This window comes from Pseudopipra pipra, chromosome 2 (assembly GCF_036250125.1).
Source record: "Pseudopipra pipra isolate bDixPip1 chromosome 2, bDixPip1.hap1, whole genome shotgun sequence".
Taxonomy (NCBI): Eukaryota; Metazoa; Chordata; class Aves; order Passeriformes; family Pipridae; genus Pseudopipra; species Pseudopipra pipra.
Window position 1 is genome coordinate 110,394,099 of NC_087550.1, and position 19,868 is coordinate 110,413,966.

Consider the following 19,868-nt stretch of genomic DNA (forward strand, 5'->3'; position numbering starts at 1 on the left):
TTCTTTAATAACAGAGATCCAACATACTCCTGCAGAATGCTATTTTTCCAAAGGAAAGAAGGTAAAACCTAAAGTCTCATGAATGTATTCAGGGTAGGGCTTATACAGGGAGTGCTGCTGTCATAATAACACTGTGATCTGATTCTACTTTTGGGACACATTGATCTAAGTCTAAAAATACAGTATATAGCATCAGATAAATGTTTGTTTTATTTAACACTGTTGACATTTAAGACACATACACACACACTGTACTTGCATAGTATACCTCTGGCAGGCCGTATAGAAAATGCAGGTTTTCTATCTGTAATTACAGGTTTCCAAATAAATGCAGCTGGATGGTTTCTGGGATTGCAGACTCTGACGGTTGCTCTAAACTCTGTCCCTGCTAGGCAGCCAGGAACAGGATTTAAAATCAGTTCCCTTGTAGACAGCTCAAGTTCAATAGGCACAGCATTTGCAACTACCAGCACATGCCCAGGGTGTTGGTTGTTTATCTTGTAAGCAAAAGATCTGCAACATAAAAATATATATTTCTCAATATTTTTATGCATTTATTATGTTGGACTAAAATGTATGTGAAATATAACCATTATCAAGAAATTATTTAACAAAAGAATTGAGTGTGAACACACAACAAAGACTGACGAGAAAAAATTTTGTGCTTGTTTTGCATGCTACTTAAATTATGCCAAAAGTGATGGTCATCCCAAAGGATTATCAGCCTCATACAGTCATTTTAACAACATCAGTAAAGTGAGAGTTCATACCAGAAGGCTGGAAAACAGATATAGTTTGCCTATACATTTTCTCATGAGCTGCATCAAAAGATCTTAGCATAGATGCAGTGATGAACACCATGCTGGAAAGAGCACGGTATTTTCCATAAAAATTTATCCTAGCAAATACAGCAAACTTTTTTCCCTGATATACCTGTAGTTATATGGGCTTTCCACAGGACATGTTTTTCTTTGGAAAATTTTGCAACATAAAACTACATTAATTATTGGACTGATGCAATTATTAATTAAAAAATAATTAAGAATCATTATTAATTATTGCAAATAAATGAATGCACACCATTAACAATTATCATTACACTTTGTTTAAACCAGCCAGTGATTTTTTTGTATTGTACTACTGCCAAGAAAATGTGTAAATCAAGACAAATAAAAAAATCATACCTTTTAAAGCTTCCAGGAGTGATTGTCTCAAATACAATTGGAACGTGAGTCTTTGTAAGAGGAGGTACCACTTGAGACAATGGAGATGTCTCCTGCAATTCCTCAATTTCAATCTCAATTTGTATCCATATATGGACTAACAAGTTATTGATGATGTACAGTTCTTTGGTTGTTGTAGAATACACACAGACATCACCAAAATCTATAGTAGAAGGACCTGGAATATATAAGAAATAAGATCTTCAATAAAAAAAGTTAATGTAAGTAAACATGACCACTAAAATATTATGATCAAAACATTTTAGTTCCTCAAATTACATAATTAGTCAGCTACAAAAGTCTTGTAGCAGAACAAATTCTCCCTAAAATCTGGAAGTAAATACCATGCATGTTCTATGAATGTTTTCAGTAGTACAGTTCAAAAGCCAGAAACATTTATTTCTTAATTGTGCTATTGGCTAAAAAATTCCTATTTTTTAGCCAGCTATTAAAATAGGAAAAGCAATGTGCTCATTACTCAGGGTACTAATAATAACCACAAATACTTCTTTTTGTTAAGCAGATATTTAAATGAATAGACAAGCAGCAATTCACTGACAGTTTATATACTTAAGCTATTGATTTGCTCCCTAATGTGTGACCACTTGCTTTAATAATTCATGTCATTTGATGGTCACAGAATTATTTCACTACTTAACTTACTGCTATCACTAATTTTTAGGCTGGTCTGTAAACTTCAGTGCTCATGGCACTAATCAAACATCTTACAAAACTCTCAGTACTTTTTCTATTATGTTTATCTTACTCTACCTTTCCCCAAGTATATCAGTATCTATGCAAGTTCTATCTTGATTGAAAATAATAAATAAAAAGCCCAGAAATTACTGAAAAATTTCATTTTGTTGCTAAATAATTTTACTGAAGAAAAGTTGACCTTAAAACAGACCTATAGTAGTACCTAATGTTAATAGACGAGTCCCTCACAGGCTTTACAAGGAATTACTCCCCATGGCAGAGCACTCTGCTGAAATTATTTTGAAGGAGGATCCTGAAGTTTTACTTTTAGGGGGTATCATTGTTCACTGTTAATTCCCAGAAACATTCTGAGCACTGCCATGAATCTTGTTGATATTAATGCTGGTCCAGATATTATCCAATAACAAGGCATAAGGGTGAGAACAACCCTCATATTATGCTGTGATGATTTCTCTGTAATAGCTTGTGGTATGAGCAGTCTTCAAAGAAAACTCTTCTTCTACATGTCCATATCTAATCATATCTCAGTATTTTCTGAGAAGCACAAAGCTTTAGTTAAACACTACTGTAGACATCAAGCTACCACCAAATTAAACTATTTTCTATTTAGGGTGAACAAGTATAATCGTAAATTGTGTTACCATAAATAACTGCTTTTATAAGAACTACATGCATTTAGCAACCAAATTAAAAATCTTACCAATGAATATTTGATGAAGTTGCTTGTGTGTCAAAGTTAGACTACAATCTTCCTTCTCCTGGGTAGAAGATGGCACAGGAGTAAGCCAACTCCAAGTCTGTGATAAGCACAAGACACCTCTCAGAGCAGGATCAAAATTCTTATGCTTTTTTAACATGGTAAACACATTATGCTCACATTGCTACTCAAGCATTTAACTTACTTCTTTATTTGTAGGTGTGGATGTAATTGTTGCCAATTTTCGACTAGTTAATAGGCAATCATCATTTAAAGGAGGCTTTTTCAACCGTAGCTTCTCCATGGGAAAATCTGTGATTGAGATGTTTGGTGACTTAAGCCCTTCACCTGGTTTGATTCCTATGCTTACAGGATCATTATACATATCAAACTGCCTACAGGAAAGGGAAAAAAAAGGAATATGGAAATCTAAAAGTTTGAGTATTCTATGATCTACACATTAAATAATTTAATATTTTTAAACAAAACAAATAATACTTAAAGTAAGAATATTCCATTATTTAAAAAACTTTCAAGTATAGAGAATACCTTGAAAATTCTTTTTTTCTTTTGTTTAAACAAAGACTAACATTTATGTCCTTGCACAAATGTTGCACATTTGTGCCAACTGCTTTGTTAAATAGGTTGAACATGTTATGGCTACAAAAATACAAATGAGATAATGCCTAAAATATCTCTTAAAGAGCAATTAAGTTGTAAAATCAAGCACTTAAAAGTTAGCAACTGCCAAGATTACAAAGCATCTTTTAATGGTGTATCTCTAAACTGGACCAATTATAGCGTAATTTTCACAGCAATTACATTTTTGGTCAAAGTTCAATTCCAATAAATCAACTTAACCTGCAACTAAAAGACTTGAAATGTCTAGAGATCTTACATAGATGTTTTTTATCAAATATTCCTACTTTTGTATCAAGAAAATTATTACTATATTTAATAGTAGAACTAAAATGTATCTGATAACTTTTAAATTTTCCTTTCTGTTCTTGTTCCTCATGCAGTATACCTTGAATACATGTGTTAATGGTCATATAAACAACAGGTCACACACTACATAACACTAGTTCCTTTCAAAAACACCATAATCACCTGCATGCAGAAAAATAAAATAAATCCAGCTCTGCAGCAGGCCTTGTCTGAATCATGTATACACAGAGCAAGGTAAATTGAGATTACAAGAATAATCCACTGGCACTACTAATTTTTCAATAATGGATCTTAGCAACCTAACACTCTTAAGGTATTATTCATCTTGCTTTAGAGGATTTATGTGTTTTTCTTCTTTTAAATAAAACTTTGTAAAAGTAGCAGAGCTGTCGGTGCTGCTTTTCCATGATTTTGCTCCTCAGCATACCAATCAAATGTACAAATTCATAGTATCTGCTTCATTCCACAGAATATATAATAATTTACATACTAAATGTATCACTCAGGGTGCGCTAGACATCCTAGTTGGAAATACATATTTATAATATAAAAAGAAGGAATCCAAAACAATCAATGTTATGATTTTCTTTCTATCAACCATAACCAACTCTTCTTAAAATTCGTCATGTTTATTTATTTTAAGTTCAATTTCAAGTGCCGTGCCTCTATCCCTCCATTTCACCCAGGAAATTATCTCTACATGTCTAAATGAACAAAACATTTATAGTGCATGCACTATAAATGAAGGTCCCAAGAACACAAGAATTTCAGCATGGGACAAATTTAGGGATATAATTGGTGCCACTGAGTTAATTCTGCACATATATAGACATAATTTGCATGTGAACCCAAAGTACTCATTTATCTTTCAAAAAAAGTCTCACCTGGCAGCATCTTTCTCTAAACGACGTTGCCTTAAACTGGAAATGAAGTCACCATAGTATTTCTTATGTGCTTCTATTGACTGTCGCTCAGAGTCAGTATAAGCAAATTCTGGATCTATGAAATTATATCTCTCAGTCTTTGTGAAAATAGTCCTAAATATTTAAAGAGAATTGTAGTTTCACTACATGTGTAAAATGATTCTGGGTCTTGTTAGAAAGAAAACATATTGATCTTGATAGATATATATTTCATTGCAAACATTCTTTTTATCACAGCTGATTATTAATATTTGACCTTGTACAGGCAACCGTAAAAATGAAATATTGCAACTGTAATAGCTACATTTCATGTAAGAAAAGCAACTTAAGAAATTTATGTGCAAGAGACTCATAAATGCAATGAATTTTAAAGAACTTTCAGTGCAAAAAAACCCCAGCGAGTAACAAATCTTGATCTACTACATGCTATATATATAAATGTGTAGGTTTAAATATTAGATTCACATAATTTTTACCTGTACTTTTTATCCCATTCACCAGGCCTAACACTGGTTGCACGATCATTAGGGAAAGCTATAAGTGCATCATCCTTACAATCCCTGTTTATCCGGTGGGTATGAATTCGTGTTTGGTTTGATTTAAGCATTGCCACAGGTGCTGCATCAGTGCACTGTATTGCCCCACGTGCTGCATCAGTGCACTCTTCTGTGCCATCAACTACAAACTGTCCAGTTGCATTAGAAATCGCTGGTGTTAAACCTTAAAATTCAAATAAAACGTGAACTTAAACTAATATTTTTAAAGCAAAATTCAAAGTATTAGAAAATATTTCTGATTTGCACTGGTCCACCCAGCAGTGCAACAATCAGTCACCCATCCCAATGTGTTTTCCTCAGAGGGAAGAAGGCATTCACATCATACCAACAGCTCACTGCTTCCCTTGGCCTTGATCATACAAACAAATATCAGAGCTCAAAGCACTGCCCTGTCCAGCTGTGACACTTTGTCTTGCACAGGCACATGATCAGCACTCAGAGCTGCCTCCATCATAATCCTGTTCATGGTGTCCTAAAGCTTTTCTTAAGGGCTGCAAACACAGGCATGATTTTTGACAAAGAACTCCCAAGCTATCACAACTAAAAAGACAGCTCAGATATTTTCACTCTAATTTTATAAAAGCACATATATATTAATGTCAAAGAGAAGAATTACAGCAGAAACTAGGCCATGGGTTTGCTCACCTCTCCTTAGATACATACATTTAAAACAGTCCTATAAATAAATAAATCCGTACTTCAACTGCCCTTTCCCCCCTCACTTGCAAAAAAAAAAATTGATCATTAAAAAATTGATCATTTGCAAGAAACTTCATTCCAGTCTCTCCCCTGTCTTCAACTGAATTCAGAGACACAATCACACATGCTCATTCACAGAGACAGGGAGAAGACAACAGGGAGATACAGACCCATCTATATAAGGATCTGAAAAAAATAAACTTTTCCTCCACACTTTAATGAGGCTTAAAAGCAAAACACAGCTATCAGTAGCCTAAAGAGTAAATGTCCTTCATAAGCACTTTATGAATCTGCAGACAGAAGCAGAATGGGGACATTTACAGAGCAAATGGTAGACAAGAGCATATAGAAAACCTGAAAAACTTGAATAGTACATTAAATCTTTGATTAAAAAAACCAAAACACTTCTTTTAATTGTGTTTCTGAAGCAGGAAAACTGAAGAAGTCCTGGATTTCAACAATAAAACCTAGAAACTGCCAAACTTCAGTTTCTTCTCAAATCCTGATGGCCATAGACTTGAAATACATTCCTGAAAGTAGCAGGAATGTCCACTGGTTTATCAACCATTCTGGTACTTGTACAAATAATTGTGGAATCATGGAAATATGATGAGTTGGAAGGGACCCACAAGGATCATCTAGTCCAACTCCTGGCCCTGCACAGGACACCCAAGAATCCCAACAGATTCTCTGATGCCTGAGAAGTATTGTCCAAACACTTACTGAATTGTGTCAGGCTTGATGCTGTGACCATTTCCCTGGGGTGCCTGTTCTAGTGCCCGACCACCCTCTGGGTGAAAAATTTTTTCCTGATATCCAACCTAAACCTCCCTTGACTCAGCTTCATCCCATTTCCATGAGCCCTGTCCCTGGTCACGAGAGTGAAGAGATCGGTACCTGCCCCTCTGCTGCCCCTCATTTTATCCTGACTTCCCAGTAACTTCCTATTTTTACTTCCCCACAATGGAAAAAAATGGGCATTGCCTTCCTGGTTCTCATTAGCAAGTACATCTTCAAGCTGGCAGCAGTCAGTTAAAAGGTATTCAAGTTCCCCTCCTTATCCACACACACACACACACCACATGCACCAGTTCACTGGTACTACCTGCAGATGCCACCATACATGTGATGCCAAGGAAAGCTACATTTCCCATCACTGGTTTTAAAATCCAGTGACAGGCTTAGTCAAATCTACTTTAACTTGTTCCTGGAACATGTTAGGAACATGAGGAACAATTTAGAGTCTAATTATTGCATACCCTGAGAGATTCTTTATGCTGGCACATGCTTCACAGGATGGAAAGAGCCAATGGACATGGGACAGGCAGCAGGCTGTATTAACTGGCAAATTAATCTGGCAGTAGTAACTTTTAATCACTAAATATCCTGTTATCTTTCTTACCATCTTTCTGTGCTTGACATATCTCTCAATTTACTACTGAAACATATTAGCACTGTTTAATGGCATCACTTCCAAAAACCGAAGCTTTTGTTTTCTGATTTATAAAATTTAAATAATCATATGATGAAAATTTATGCTTTAATAGTTTAATTTTTGATAAAATGGGGGGAGAAGGGCACCATTATTTTAGCTATTATTTTATACTCTTACATGTATATGCCATACAACTGAGCATCCTTAAAGTCCTAAAGACTTTTTACTTTTTATAAACAAACTAAAAACCCCTCTTTTAAAATGCTAAAAATGTACTTTTAAAACACTTTCTCACTTTTCACTAATGTTTTTAACATCTTACCAGGATTAACTGTGAATAGAATTTTTTTTCGTTTAGCTTTGCACACTCCAATCAAGCTCAAATATAATTGATGAAAGGATATTGTCTTCAAATCATGCAAGTTATTTTTATCTACTCCTGTACCAATGATATCGATAATTTGCTTCATCTTAAATGTTCCTATTTGACGTGGAGAAAATGAAATCATCACATCCTGGAAAAGAAAACTCATTCTGAGACATAAGAGGCAGAAAAGTAAAGAGTCAAATTTTTTGTAATTCCTGTATAATTGAGCTATTGAGTCCCTTCTCTCCACACTTACCTCTAAGACAGGTGTTCAAAACTGGGTTTTTAGAATATGCCAACAGACATACAAAAATTAGCAATATAAGGTGATATAAAAATGCTACACATTAGAACACAACAAACTCTCACTTGCTCATTTTTGAGATAAATTGTTACATCTTGCACCCTGAGTTACTGGTTTGGGAAATTATAAATGTTTCCATATTTAACATATATTTGGCAAACTTTCTTCCATTAAAAGAAATGTTATCTTACTTGAATATTTGTGATTTACTGAAAGGAATTAAAAGTATTGTGGAAAAATATATGAGTATGAAGCAATCTTCTCAAATCAGTAAAATACAAAAAAAAAGTAATTACAGATAGGAAAAACATTTGTAAAGTTCCTTGAGTGCTACAATTATTTTTCCAAATTTAAACTAACATTTGTTGCTTCCTGGAGTACTGGCAAAAATGTTAAGAAAGCCTACAAAATGAAAAAAATATTTATTTGGCGAGTATTAAAGTTGTTGCTACTGAAATGAAATTGTTCTGGCTTACAAGAAATTCCACTGCTAGCCACTGTAAAACAATCTGCATAGCTCCATAAACTAAGAGAAAGAGACAGTTACCTTTACAGAATTTTTTTTAATTTTTCCTTTTTCAGGAGAAATATTAAAGTGAGCGGCCTTGCGGAAGCGGAATGTCACTGGAAGGGAGTCGGATTCATTTTTCAGTGTGCACAGAAGTTCTGTTTGCTCACCCAAATAACAGTCCATAAAATTAATTTCTGGTCCTGGATTAAAAGTTACCATCACAGGAAGCCCAGAACCTGTCAAAGCTAAGTCCACGTGATGAGGATGATTCCCTGCATTAGACAAACACAAAATTAAACAAACAAAACCCCTCACACACCTATTAGCTTACAAACAGACAAGTCATGTTGTAGTTGTATGGTCACAAAAACAAAATAATACTGCAAAAAAAAATAGGATTTATAATGCAATTTTCTATAAACATAACACAGCAATGTTTATTTATAATGGCTGTTAGACAATGTATTCCCTCATTAAAGAAGTTGAGGATGACCAAATATGCACTTGAAAATGCACAAAACTGGTATTATAAAAGTGCTGGTGACTTGCAATTGGCTGGAGTGGGGTTTAATGCCTTCCCATTTATGATTAAGTTCTAGGTGCTCACTAGTAGCAGGTGTATTCAAGACACACATGATTCCCTTCTTTCTAGTCACTGTTTGAAGAGGTTTTGGTGCTAAAGCATTAAAGACGTAAGTTACTTCAATTTATTTGTATTGATATAAACAAACAAAAGAAGCAGATTGACCTTAAAAATAGAAATTTTTTAAAGAAAAAAATGTTAAAAAAATTTAAAATATATATCAAGATATACAGTTTTATCATCCAAATATACATTTCTGATGGTGACTATACATTTCCAATTACATACTTGTGGTTGATGTGGCACCATCATCGAGGGCCTGCAGATAACCACCTCTATTCCCAACAGTTTCAAATCTCAGAAACAGGACATAATCTTGTTTCAGTGATGAATCATTCACTTCAAAGTCTCCTTTAAATTTTCTGTAAGAGTCACAATCCCTAATTAGATGGTGGGGAAAAAACCAAACCTCCAAACCCCAATCCACAAAAAAAAAAAATCAAGATATTTTTCATCATCCAGTCTGGCTTCTTTGCTGTCAGCTACAGTTTAAACAAATGATCTTTATTCTTCCTTTCAGAAAATGGAAATAGTAACGAATTTAAGCTCATCAATATCTGTGTGCTTATGCTACTAGTCATTTGATACCTCTTCCAGTCTGCAACAGTTTTCTAAACTAATACTACATGCAGAATAACGATATATATTTAGAGTTTAAGTAAGGGAAAATGGCAAGAGCGCATTTTCTTTTCCTCATTCAAGAAGAGATGTTCCTTTATATTTTGATGGGGGGGGAGTTAATAGAATGACAGCTTTCTGAAATGTTTCACTCTCTTTGTTGTTAATAAATGGCAAAGTCTAATAAAACTCTTGTTTTCACAAAACCTGCTTAACCAATTCTTGGTTCAAATACATCCTAACGTGTTATAAAACATAGAATCATAGAATCACTTCAGACTTTGCTTTCTCATTTGTAGGATCACACCAGGCAATTTCTTTTAACACACAAATATATAAGAAGTTATTGAGAAAAAAAATTTGCAGACACATTGACTTAAAATTATTTTCTCCAACACAGTTATTACAGAATAGTTTAGACCAATTAAGTTGTATGTGTTTTCTTATCTACTTTGTACCCCTCACTCACTCTGGACTAAAGCACAATGTAACCAAAGATTTCTCATAAGGTAGCAAAGTTCCTTGATTGGGAGTGCACAAGATCAACGTGGAAACATCTGCATCTCTATTTTTCAGGCTTAAGTCCTGTAAAGCAGCATCTGTACTCCTCTGAAGATCTGTCCCCTAAAAAATAATCAAAATATGAGATATTTTGAAATATGAAATATATTCAGCCTGTTCCACTTTCCCTTTTGTGGCTTTTTTCCCCACACATACGTTTGCACGTACAACAAAGACATAACATAAGAAAAGCATTGACATAGTTACACATCACATGGCTAATTAACCATTTTTTAAACATCAGTTTCATGTCAATGTTTTGAATTCCCTTTTTTAAACATGATGCTCACTCAGATGATTTCACTGTCTGAGAAGAACAACTGAAACCACAGATTGCTTAACATCCTAAAATACCAAAATGTTTTTTGATAACTCCCATTAAATAAGAAAATCAGTGGGATTTCAACCAATACTGCTCAAAACAAACAAACAAAAAACACAAACAAAAAACACCCCAAAAACTAAACAAACCTACTCAGGGAATGTAGTTAACATAGTTCAGGTTAAAATGTCACATAGTAAAATGGAAAAAAATGAAAGGTTAAATTACAGTAAAAAATGTGTTGGTTGGTCAGAAGTTTCAGAAAGTCTATTGATCAGAACATAGGTTGACATAGTAAACAGTATTAGAAAACGAATGTTTAGAAATAAAAAATGCAAAAGCAGAAATGAAAACAAGTTTTCAACTAAAATAAAACCCAAAGCAGTTTCTTACCATCTCTCCTCCAATGGCATTGTCTTCCAGTACTGCTACCCAGTCCATATTCTCAGGACTTTTATTGTATAAAGATATTTGCTCAGTCTTTGAAGTCCCAAAGTAAACTGGTCCAAAGTTAATGCATTCCACTACTTTTCCACAAGATGCTCCAAGAACTTTAAGAACTTGTTCAACCACAACAGCTTTGACCCACACTTCAGTGCAGCCACGACCTTCCAATTCCACTCTGTCAGTGAGAGCAGCAAGCAGCAACAGGTAATGTACAAAAGTCTTAGAAATAATCAGTTATTTGGTTAGTTTGGTTTATATTAGAACCTGTGCAAAAAATTGAGCCAAACCTGAGCACTAAAATCACTGGCTTTCCATAGATAAACTAAGCAGAGGAAGGGAACGTGCACTTAACAGTGACCTAAAAGGAGTATTACCAGCCAGGAAAGATCACTCATTACATGGTGGAGTTTTAGGGAGCTTAATTTTTTTCCCTTTTTTAATGTTTGAAATTATAGGAAGGACATCTGAAAAGAATCAGAAGTGTCCACAGGTCATATAAAGATTCTCAGAAATAAGAGCAGTATATCTAGATACCAATTTTAGCATATATACTTAATTTTTTCTTAGGGAACTGGAGCTAGAAGTTCATCTGAATAAGCATAAAAGAAGTGCTGCTGTTACTGTCAGAATGCTTGATCTTGATGATGCCACAAATTATCAAAAGATCACATAGACATTGTACAAATATTTGCTATTAGAAAATCAAGCAATAATATACCTTATTTTTCTAACAGAATCAACTACCCTTTTGAATAGCATCTGAGCTAAAAAAAATCTTAAAAAAAAAGTTTTTTTATTGAATAGTCACATATATAACTACACACAGGATCTGGGAGAGGATCTCAAACTCAAATCATGTTTGAAGGTCTGAACATGATTACAGGATACTCCAAGACATAAAAGAAATCTCAAAAAACTATAAGAGTAGATTCCTTTAAGAATAATTTTGCTTGCACATAGAAGGAAAATGTTTAGAGAGCATGGTAAATGGAAATAACCAAGATGTTTTCATGAAAACTGTGCTATTTCTCCAAATCAGATTCCTGTCAAATACCCATTGCAAGATTTTAAATAATACCCTGTTTGTTTAACCACATACATACACACCTGTATACACATATTTGTGCAAAGCTTGACAACAAAACATAATATTTCATGTAGCCTAGAGAATATAATAATAACTAATAAGAAATGCCAAATTCACTGACAGAATTACATAGAATCTAAGGCAGGAAATGCGTGAAGGATGAAAGCTGCAGGAGACAGTAGCCATTTAACCAAGATGGGGTGAAGAAAATAGTGGGGGCAGCCTGGACAGCAAAAGAAAGGCAGAAAGCAGGACATTTAGCAACTAAAAGGTTGCAACTTAGTAGCCAAAGAAAAAAATCATATGAAGGGGTTATGACTATGAAGCAATAGCACAGATAACATCTTCCCTGTCATTGTAATAGAATTTTTCTCCTGTACTTTCATTTCCTTTTCCGACAGGCTGCCAAAAACAAGAACAGGAAGAACTGAACTTTTAAGTCTATTTTAATAATTCAAAACAAAAGAGGAAACTTCTACAGATACATCCTAGATAACCCCCCCCCAAAAAAAAAAAACAACCCAAATCACAAAAACAACGAGTAAATAAACAAAAACCCCAGAAACAAACAACCACAACCACACCCTACTCACAGATCGCCCAGAGAAGCTGTGGATGCCCCATCTCTGGAAGTGCTCAAGCCCAGGCTGGATGGGGCTCTGAGCAACCTCTGCAAAGTGTCCCTGCCCATGGCAGGGGGTGGAACAAGAGAACTTTCCAGCCCAAACCATTCTGTGATTCTATAAAGTACCCACTTAAAAATAATCTACTCTTAAAAGAGTTAGTGGTTGCAAATTCATTCTCTCTCCATTGAAAATAAGATACACCAAAAGACACAATAACGTTTCTGAGAGTCCTGAAACACGTAGAGCTAAAAGAAAAGTAGAAGTAACAGAAGGTAAGAAAAGTAAGGAACACAGGATGTGCAGAAAGGTGAAAGATACCAAAGATCTTGGTTAGTTTTATTTTGAGAGATGTGCAAACATCCCATATCATTATGATTTATGAGACACCTTTATTAACACAGGCTGGTACACAACTTATGCATCACTGTTCCGTGGAGATAATATAATCATCAAATTAATTTAATAAAAATAAGTTTGAAAGACAGCAACCGACACTTAGGAACTTTTAACTTTTTTAGATAAACATTCATAATTAAGATTAGAATTAATAACAGGCAAAAAAGGAATTTGTAGAGCTGGACTTCTTCAGTCATACACTCACTTCATCACTTCTTTGATGACTCTGGGTACATCTGTGCAGATATCCACTTGAATTGTCCTTTTAGATTTTGGCTTTACCAGTCCACTGGCAGGTGTTATGCTAGCCAAGACAACCCCATCATATGATATTTCAAATATACCTAAAAAAACAGAGTAATAAACAGAATGCTATACAATATAAAGTTGTAGATTTATATTCTTTTGAAACTACACCTCACATAATTCACAAGCAATACATTTTCCTAAGGAAACAGGAAACACGGAGTTCAGCTTTTTAAAAACTATTTGTAACAGAGAGTAGATAATTTTTCCAGGCTTTTTTAAATACTACACACATGTCCAATGCCACTTTGCAATCTGAGACTGTAACAGAGAAGGTACTCACATTCCAAACAAAAGTGACTATATCATAAAGCAGCTGTAAGTACCATTTTGTAAGTCACAGGCTATTTTATACACAGCTCTAGGCAGCTACAGTAGCCAGAAAGCTAAGTGTATATTGCAGGTGACAACAGCTTTTATGATTTGGTATGTGCATAACACAAGTTATTGCAGAAGAGAACAGTGAATGTTTCTAGTTTATAAAAATATTTTTTAGATCGTGAAAAAAATCTTAAATGTGTATTTAACCAATAGCACTAATTATCTGTCATTATATTACAGACACAAAGAAATTATTTCAAATTTTGTAAAAAAAATGCACTGTTTGACCTCAAATAAAAGATAATCTCTGATATAAGATCAGGAGCAGGAATTGTTTCGTGCATGGGATGACACGTGAAATGCAATCCTTGAGTCTCAGGCCAGCACAAAGCACTTCTTGCTCATATATTTTACATGCTGCCTGCTATTGTGGCCTGCTGTATTATGATTTACAGAGCCTACAGAAACACAGGTTCAGCAGCTCTTTGTCTGCTCTCAATACACTTACTAACCACCACCTTCATTCTAATTTTGTCTCTGTCCAATCCTAAAAAACTTCATCACGTAACCAGCATGTATCATGCAGAGTTTATAACTAGAAACATCTCCTTGTATGATATGAAAAAATTAATATCATATAAATTAGTTGTAGATACATAGGTAATGTAGGCTCTCATTTTCTTTACCTAATCATAATTACCCAAAATAAGAAGTTAGTATGTATGAGTAAGAGCTGATTATACAAACTACACACTACATCTCTAAGTTGAACTGCCTAGAGAAAAAAAAACACAACATTTCCTCCTTTTGTTTTATGGAAAAAAAAATTAAAACTGCTTTAACTAGACAGAAATTTGATTTTTTTTGTCTTATTATTGCAACCATCTTTCTGTTTCTGCAGTCATGTATTTTCTCTTGGTACAATAACTTGTGAAAATCTAGGACACAAATGTTCACAGAACCTTGGCCTAATGTAAATAGAGACAGCTTGTAAAACAACAAACAACTGTAGAAGTGAGGAACAGAAACAATTAACTGTTTTAAATTTCTTGTTTGAAACTCAGAACAGTTGCCACCCTTCTTCCGGAGAAAGGTGTTTGCAGCTTTGTCCAGTGGAAAAGGCAATCAAATAGGTTATTTGGATCACATAAACATTCTTATGCTCCATTGACCATGTTTTTTATTCTCCTTGGAAGGGTCCCCTTGCAGAAGTTGAAGTATGTGCATGTTGTAAAAGCTGTATGATTTCAAAAGCTATGGTAGCAAGATAAAAGACCCCTCATTATGTTCTAGCAACAAATACAGTTCAATTCCCATCCTAGAGGATATGAGCTCTGAAAGCACAGGAAGCTTGTAGTTGTTTATTTAATAGACAGTTCTGGGGATCACAGAAGCACAAAGAGAACAAAGCAAGAGCAGACATGATTTGCTGCTATTTATTTTGGGCATACTAAGAAAACGAGTAACATTTTTGCATCTTTCAAGATGGAACTCAAAAGTAGAGAACTCCTAAAATTTGCAAAGTTCTAAAATAGTTTTTCTTTTCTAAGTGGAAGCATAGAAATGCCTACAGAAGCAATGGGCCATGTACAATACCTTCAGCTACAATACTTGTAATCTGCATAATCCAGAACTCCAGTTAATTTCTACTTGGCCACTGAAGTGTTAATTTGCATAAAATTAAACTTTCCAAGAAAATAAAATACTTGTATAATTTAATGCATGCTAGATATTTACCTGAAGATGATCCATGGTTAGCAATACTAATCTCTTTACTAATTACTTTATTGCTTGCAATCACTTGACCAAAATCAATTTCTGACTCAATTTCCAGACAACAGTATGGAATAAATCTGTAGAGAAAAGACATGGTTTTATCTTCCAAAACTTGAAAATACCTTTGCATTTTTAGAGAAATTTGATCAAGCACTCCAGTGGAAGAGAGTTTTCCTTTTGTCCTAGTTCTCCCACCAAGGTTCTTGCAACTCCTTTCAGCACTACAGCATACACAGGGGAGATGTAAGAGAGGTAGTTATCGACCAACTTGTTTAATGACTAACTACTGTAACTTTAAAACAATATAGCTTTAAACAATTAGTCAAAATGGAATGTATATATTTCTATTTAATTTATATACTTTATCATAGCACTGTAAATAAAACTATCGTGCGCTAATTGTATCCCAAAACAAGACCAAAGTTAACATTCACCATAATTCCTTACCAGCTGCCTGAACTAGAAGCAGAGAGAAAGCAGGCGTGCCAGTGCCCATTTACAGCCTTTGTGTTTGATGCATATTTTATGTGACTTCAATAAAACTTATTACAACAGACAGAAGTGGGTAATGACAAAAGCCACAAGCTATTTCTATTATTTATTTAATAGCCTCATTCAGCAGGATGACATTCCTGTGTTGGGTAGTTTACACAAAATGAATAGATCATTCTCGCTTCAAAAAACTTGTATTTTAAACACCCCAATTTTTAATATAATCGCACCTCTGGTCTCACATAAAACTGTTTCAAATCAATTGGAATTTTATATCAGCAGTCTATCTCCTCTTAACCACAAATATAAACATGCAGGAACAATTACATCTCATGATCTGCATTACATGCAGCACAGAAAACTAAATGGAGAAGGAAGAAAAATATGGTTGGTCAAGCGAGGCAGATCCTGCCCAGACACTCCAGTACATAAAGGGGAGGGGAAGGGGAAGGAAGGGAGTGAGGAAAAAAAATTGAATCAAGAAATGCCCCAAAAGAATTTGCTCTCAAGAATTTTAAAACACTGTTTTTAATTCTCTTTAATAATTCATTGTAAAGCAAAAAGAGTAAATTAGTAAATTCTTGAAAGAGATGGTCTAAGCCAGCAGGATGTGGGGGAAAAAAAAAACAATAAACAACAAAACCCAGAAAAACAAAATAAAGGGAAAAAAAAGAATCAGCTGTTAAGATTAGAGTGCATTCAAATCAATTGTTAAAATTTCACATTCCAAGTATCCAGACATTCTTCCAATAAGCTTCACTGAAAAAACAGAACAGAAATATTTCTCCTCTCAAGATCCAATTATCTTACTTCTCAAATAGACAAGAATAAGCTTAAATTCTAACTGCAATATGATTTTCTAATAGATACAGACCTGTGCAAAAGGGAAACAGTCAAGGTAAAGGGTTTGGGGTTTGTTTTCTAATACAGGGTGAGGTTTATTTGTTTGGTTTGCTGGTTGTGTTTTGGTTTGGGGCTTTTTCATGAAGATGGAATTTACTACATTTGCATGACACAAAATACATTTGGGAAAACACAGATAAAAAAAATAAAATCAAAGTATATTGGCCTTTTGCAAACACACACACAAAAAAACCCCAAAAAACCAATAAGAGCCTGTAAACTTTTTCTCCACAAAAGCCAGTTAAACGTGAAGACTTCAAATACTAATCTATTGCAAGTCCTTTCCAGAAAGGAGTCACCAGTAGCATTAGCATCCTAAGTGGTCTTATCTTCACAATAGTACTCTAATAAAATTTTCAAAAAATTAAAAATAAAAAAACCCCAAACCTAAAAATTAAACTATTTAAATTAAAACTGCTGCCTAATAACCTTTTTGTTCTAGGAAAATATATGTTGGGAGAACTTATCTAGAGACAGTTTTAACACCAAAATGATCATATTGAATTACTAAGTTCAGTATTACCTTATGAAAAGTCATCCCTGCCTTTCAGCCAAAGAAAAACATTTCAGGCTGTTTAGATTTCTCTGAAGTTAATTAAAGAAAGCTGTAATAGCATGTTCAACAGTGTGTTCTAAGAGAAATAGAACTTACAAACACCACAGGAAAAAAACAACTAATTGAAATTGTTACTTGCAACTCTTCCAACAGTAGACAGTCTTTTGCTAAGACGATACAAAATTTATTGTAACTTGAAAACCCCATGTCATACTTAACTATTTCTGTCCTATATTAACAATAGGATGACATTAACATAAAAAAATCCCACAACTTTTAAGATGAAACAAGGAAAAGCAAATCAGTGAAAAAGATCATAAGAGGTAAACACAATGTAGAAGTATTTCTTATCTGAAGGCAGAGCTTTACACATTTCAGGCTAGCATGAGATGCTTCTGGAATTGCTTGATTCTTATATATACAACTCATATACTGATTAATCTCCACATGGAAATTCATTTCTGTCTGTACATGTAATTTGTAACATTAAGATCTTCACAAAAATGATGATTTGCAGTAGTCTGTGAGATTCACCTGTCCCAATTCAGGCATCTAAAAGCTTGACCTGTAAGCAGAAGTTTGTTGTCTTCATTTTTCTTAATAGATAAAGGAGAGAAAGGTGCTCCAGAGCAATTCCCCCTCATCCTCAGATAACCACTGAATCTAAGTCTGATAAACTATATTTAGAAGCTTACTTTTTCCAATCAGTCTATGTTTATACAACATATAAGAGATATCCATATAGACACACACAGATAAGCACATACAATCACACATGGATTGATGAAAGTGATCCTTGAACTTGTGATGCTGTTCTAAAACATGCACCCTATTTCTAGAATCAAGCAACATATGGTTCACTATAATCCAGTTTTGTAACTGTGAACAATTTACTGTAAAATCTTTTATATAAATGGTTCATGAAGAAAGGAAGACATCAAGAGTAGGTGTTAACTTGTCTAACCATACAGAATTAAAAATTATCAACATTATCACAACCAAGGTAGAATACAGCAAAACCAAAAATCCAGACTGTCTATGATCTTAGAGGGACATCACCCCAATGAACTTCTTACCCATGTGCTTCTTTGAAAAAAAATAAATCTTACTTTTGTAGGAAACTTACTACTTGTTTTCCATCCAATTGACAGACTAATTACAAAGCCATATGTGACATGTATAAGTAAACTTTCCACGAGACTAAACTGCAAATAAACTTTGCACAAGACTAAACTGCAAATACTAACAGCAGCACATGAACTGTTGAACATCATACCCAAGCAGAGGGATATCAACTACGTCGTCATCTACTAAAAGAATCAGTTTATCTTGAAGGTCTTCTACACAGTCGGGATAATATTCCACAAAAGCTTTAAGCTGAAGTCCAGATGCAATGGGCTTTTCTGGATTTTCCACAATCAATTTAAACTGCAAATCAAAAAAACATATTTTTTTAATTGTAATGCATTCTAGATTAAGAATGATATATATGTGGTTCATTTTAAGAAGACACAGATTGATTTAAAATTTACAATGAACTTTAAAATATGCAGTGGGTTATAATTTTATCTCCCTATTTATTGAAGTTCAGAGTTTTTGAAGTAAAAGACAAAATGAATTAGCAAAATTTTCTAGTTTTTCCAAGAGAGCTCCAGCTTTTCCTACTGCTGCAATAAACCTGAAGCAACACAAAATTAAATCTGCTATTACTCAGTGAAGAATATTTTTAGCACTTGAGAAAATAACAAGGATTAGGTCTCAGTTCAAATCAGCAACAAAAGGGGACAGGGTAAGAGCTTTCTCTAGGTCTGACCGACATCCAGCTTACATGAACAGAAAGTGTCACTGTACATTGAAATCTGCTTGAAAAGTCCATGGCACTTCTAATTTAGGGGGTCAAATGAAAGGGAAAAAAAACAGAAGCAGCTGACAGAAAGCACCCTTTCCTCTCTCTAAGTTTTCTGTTCTAATTTATGTTTGAAATATTCAAACATAATTTACTATATCTTGATTCTGTTGTCTGAGCACCTCCCTCTATTCCTTTAGAATTCTCCTAGCAGGATAAATACTCAGCTAAAGGAAATTTGCTATGTAATGTACCTCCTGATTATGGGCTTGATTTGGAAAAAGTAGCCAAGTTTTAATTTTGAGGTGTGTAAAATCTATCTCTAAAGAGAATTAAACACTCAAGGATATTCATTCTATACGAGGGAAATTAATATATTGTATTAGGAACTTTCAATGAAGCCTATGGAAAACTGCTTTGTGAGCTAAATTCCTTGAAAGACATTTTTTGGCTATGCACTATGACAGCTCAAGGAAGGTTATTTTTCAGTTCTTGCACGCTATGAATGCCTCAAAATTTTTCAGATGAGTCATACACTTCAGAGCCTTGTAATTACAGACAGCAGCAAAAGGTCTGGGAATGAGAAA

The 19,868-nt window shown here is 34.2% G+C and overlaps 1 protein-coding gene across 3 annotated transcripts in view; it reads right to left on the reverse strand.

Moving 5' to 3' along the window:
- Positions 1-19,868, reverse strand: part of CFAP47 (cilia and flagella associated protein 47) — a 281,915-nt gene that overhangs the window by 260,548 nt on the left and 1,499 nt on the right. For all 3 annotated transcript variants that reach the window (XM_064646845.1, XM_064646846.1, XM_064646844.1), the window contains exons 2-15: positions 18,712-18,863; positions 15,446-15,561; positions 13,287-13,425; positions 10,919-11,147; positions 10,112-10,266; positions 9,253-9,386; positions 8,418-8,653; positions 7,522-7,714; positions 4,985-5,228; positions 4,470-4,622; positions 2,843-3,032; positions 2,641-2,737; positions 1,185-1,401; positions 269-513 (exon numbers count right to left, since the gene is read on the reverse strand). In XM_064646845.1, coding sequence (XP_064502915.1) covers positions 269-513; positions 1,185-1,401; positions 2,641-2,737; positions 2,843-3,032; positions 4,470-4,622; positions 4,985-5,228; positions 7,522-7,714; positions 8,418-8,653; positions 9,253-9,386; positions 10,112-10,266; positions 10,919-11,147; positions 13,287-13,425; positions 15,446-15,561; positions 18,712-18,863 — 2,500 coding nt within the window. The remainder of the gene's footprint in view (positions 1-268; positions 514-1,184; positions 1,402-2,640; positions 2,738-2,842; positions 3,033-4,469; positions 4,623-4,984; positions 5,229-7,521; positions 7,715-8,417; positions 8,654-9,252; positions 9,387-10,111; positions 10,267-10,918; positions 11,148-13,286; positions 13,426-15,445; positions 15,562-18,711; positions 18,864-19,868) is intronic.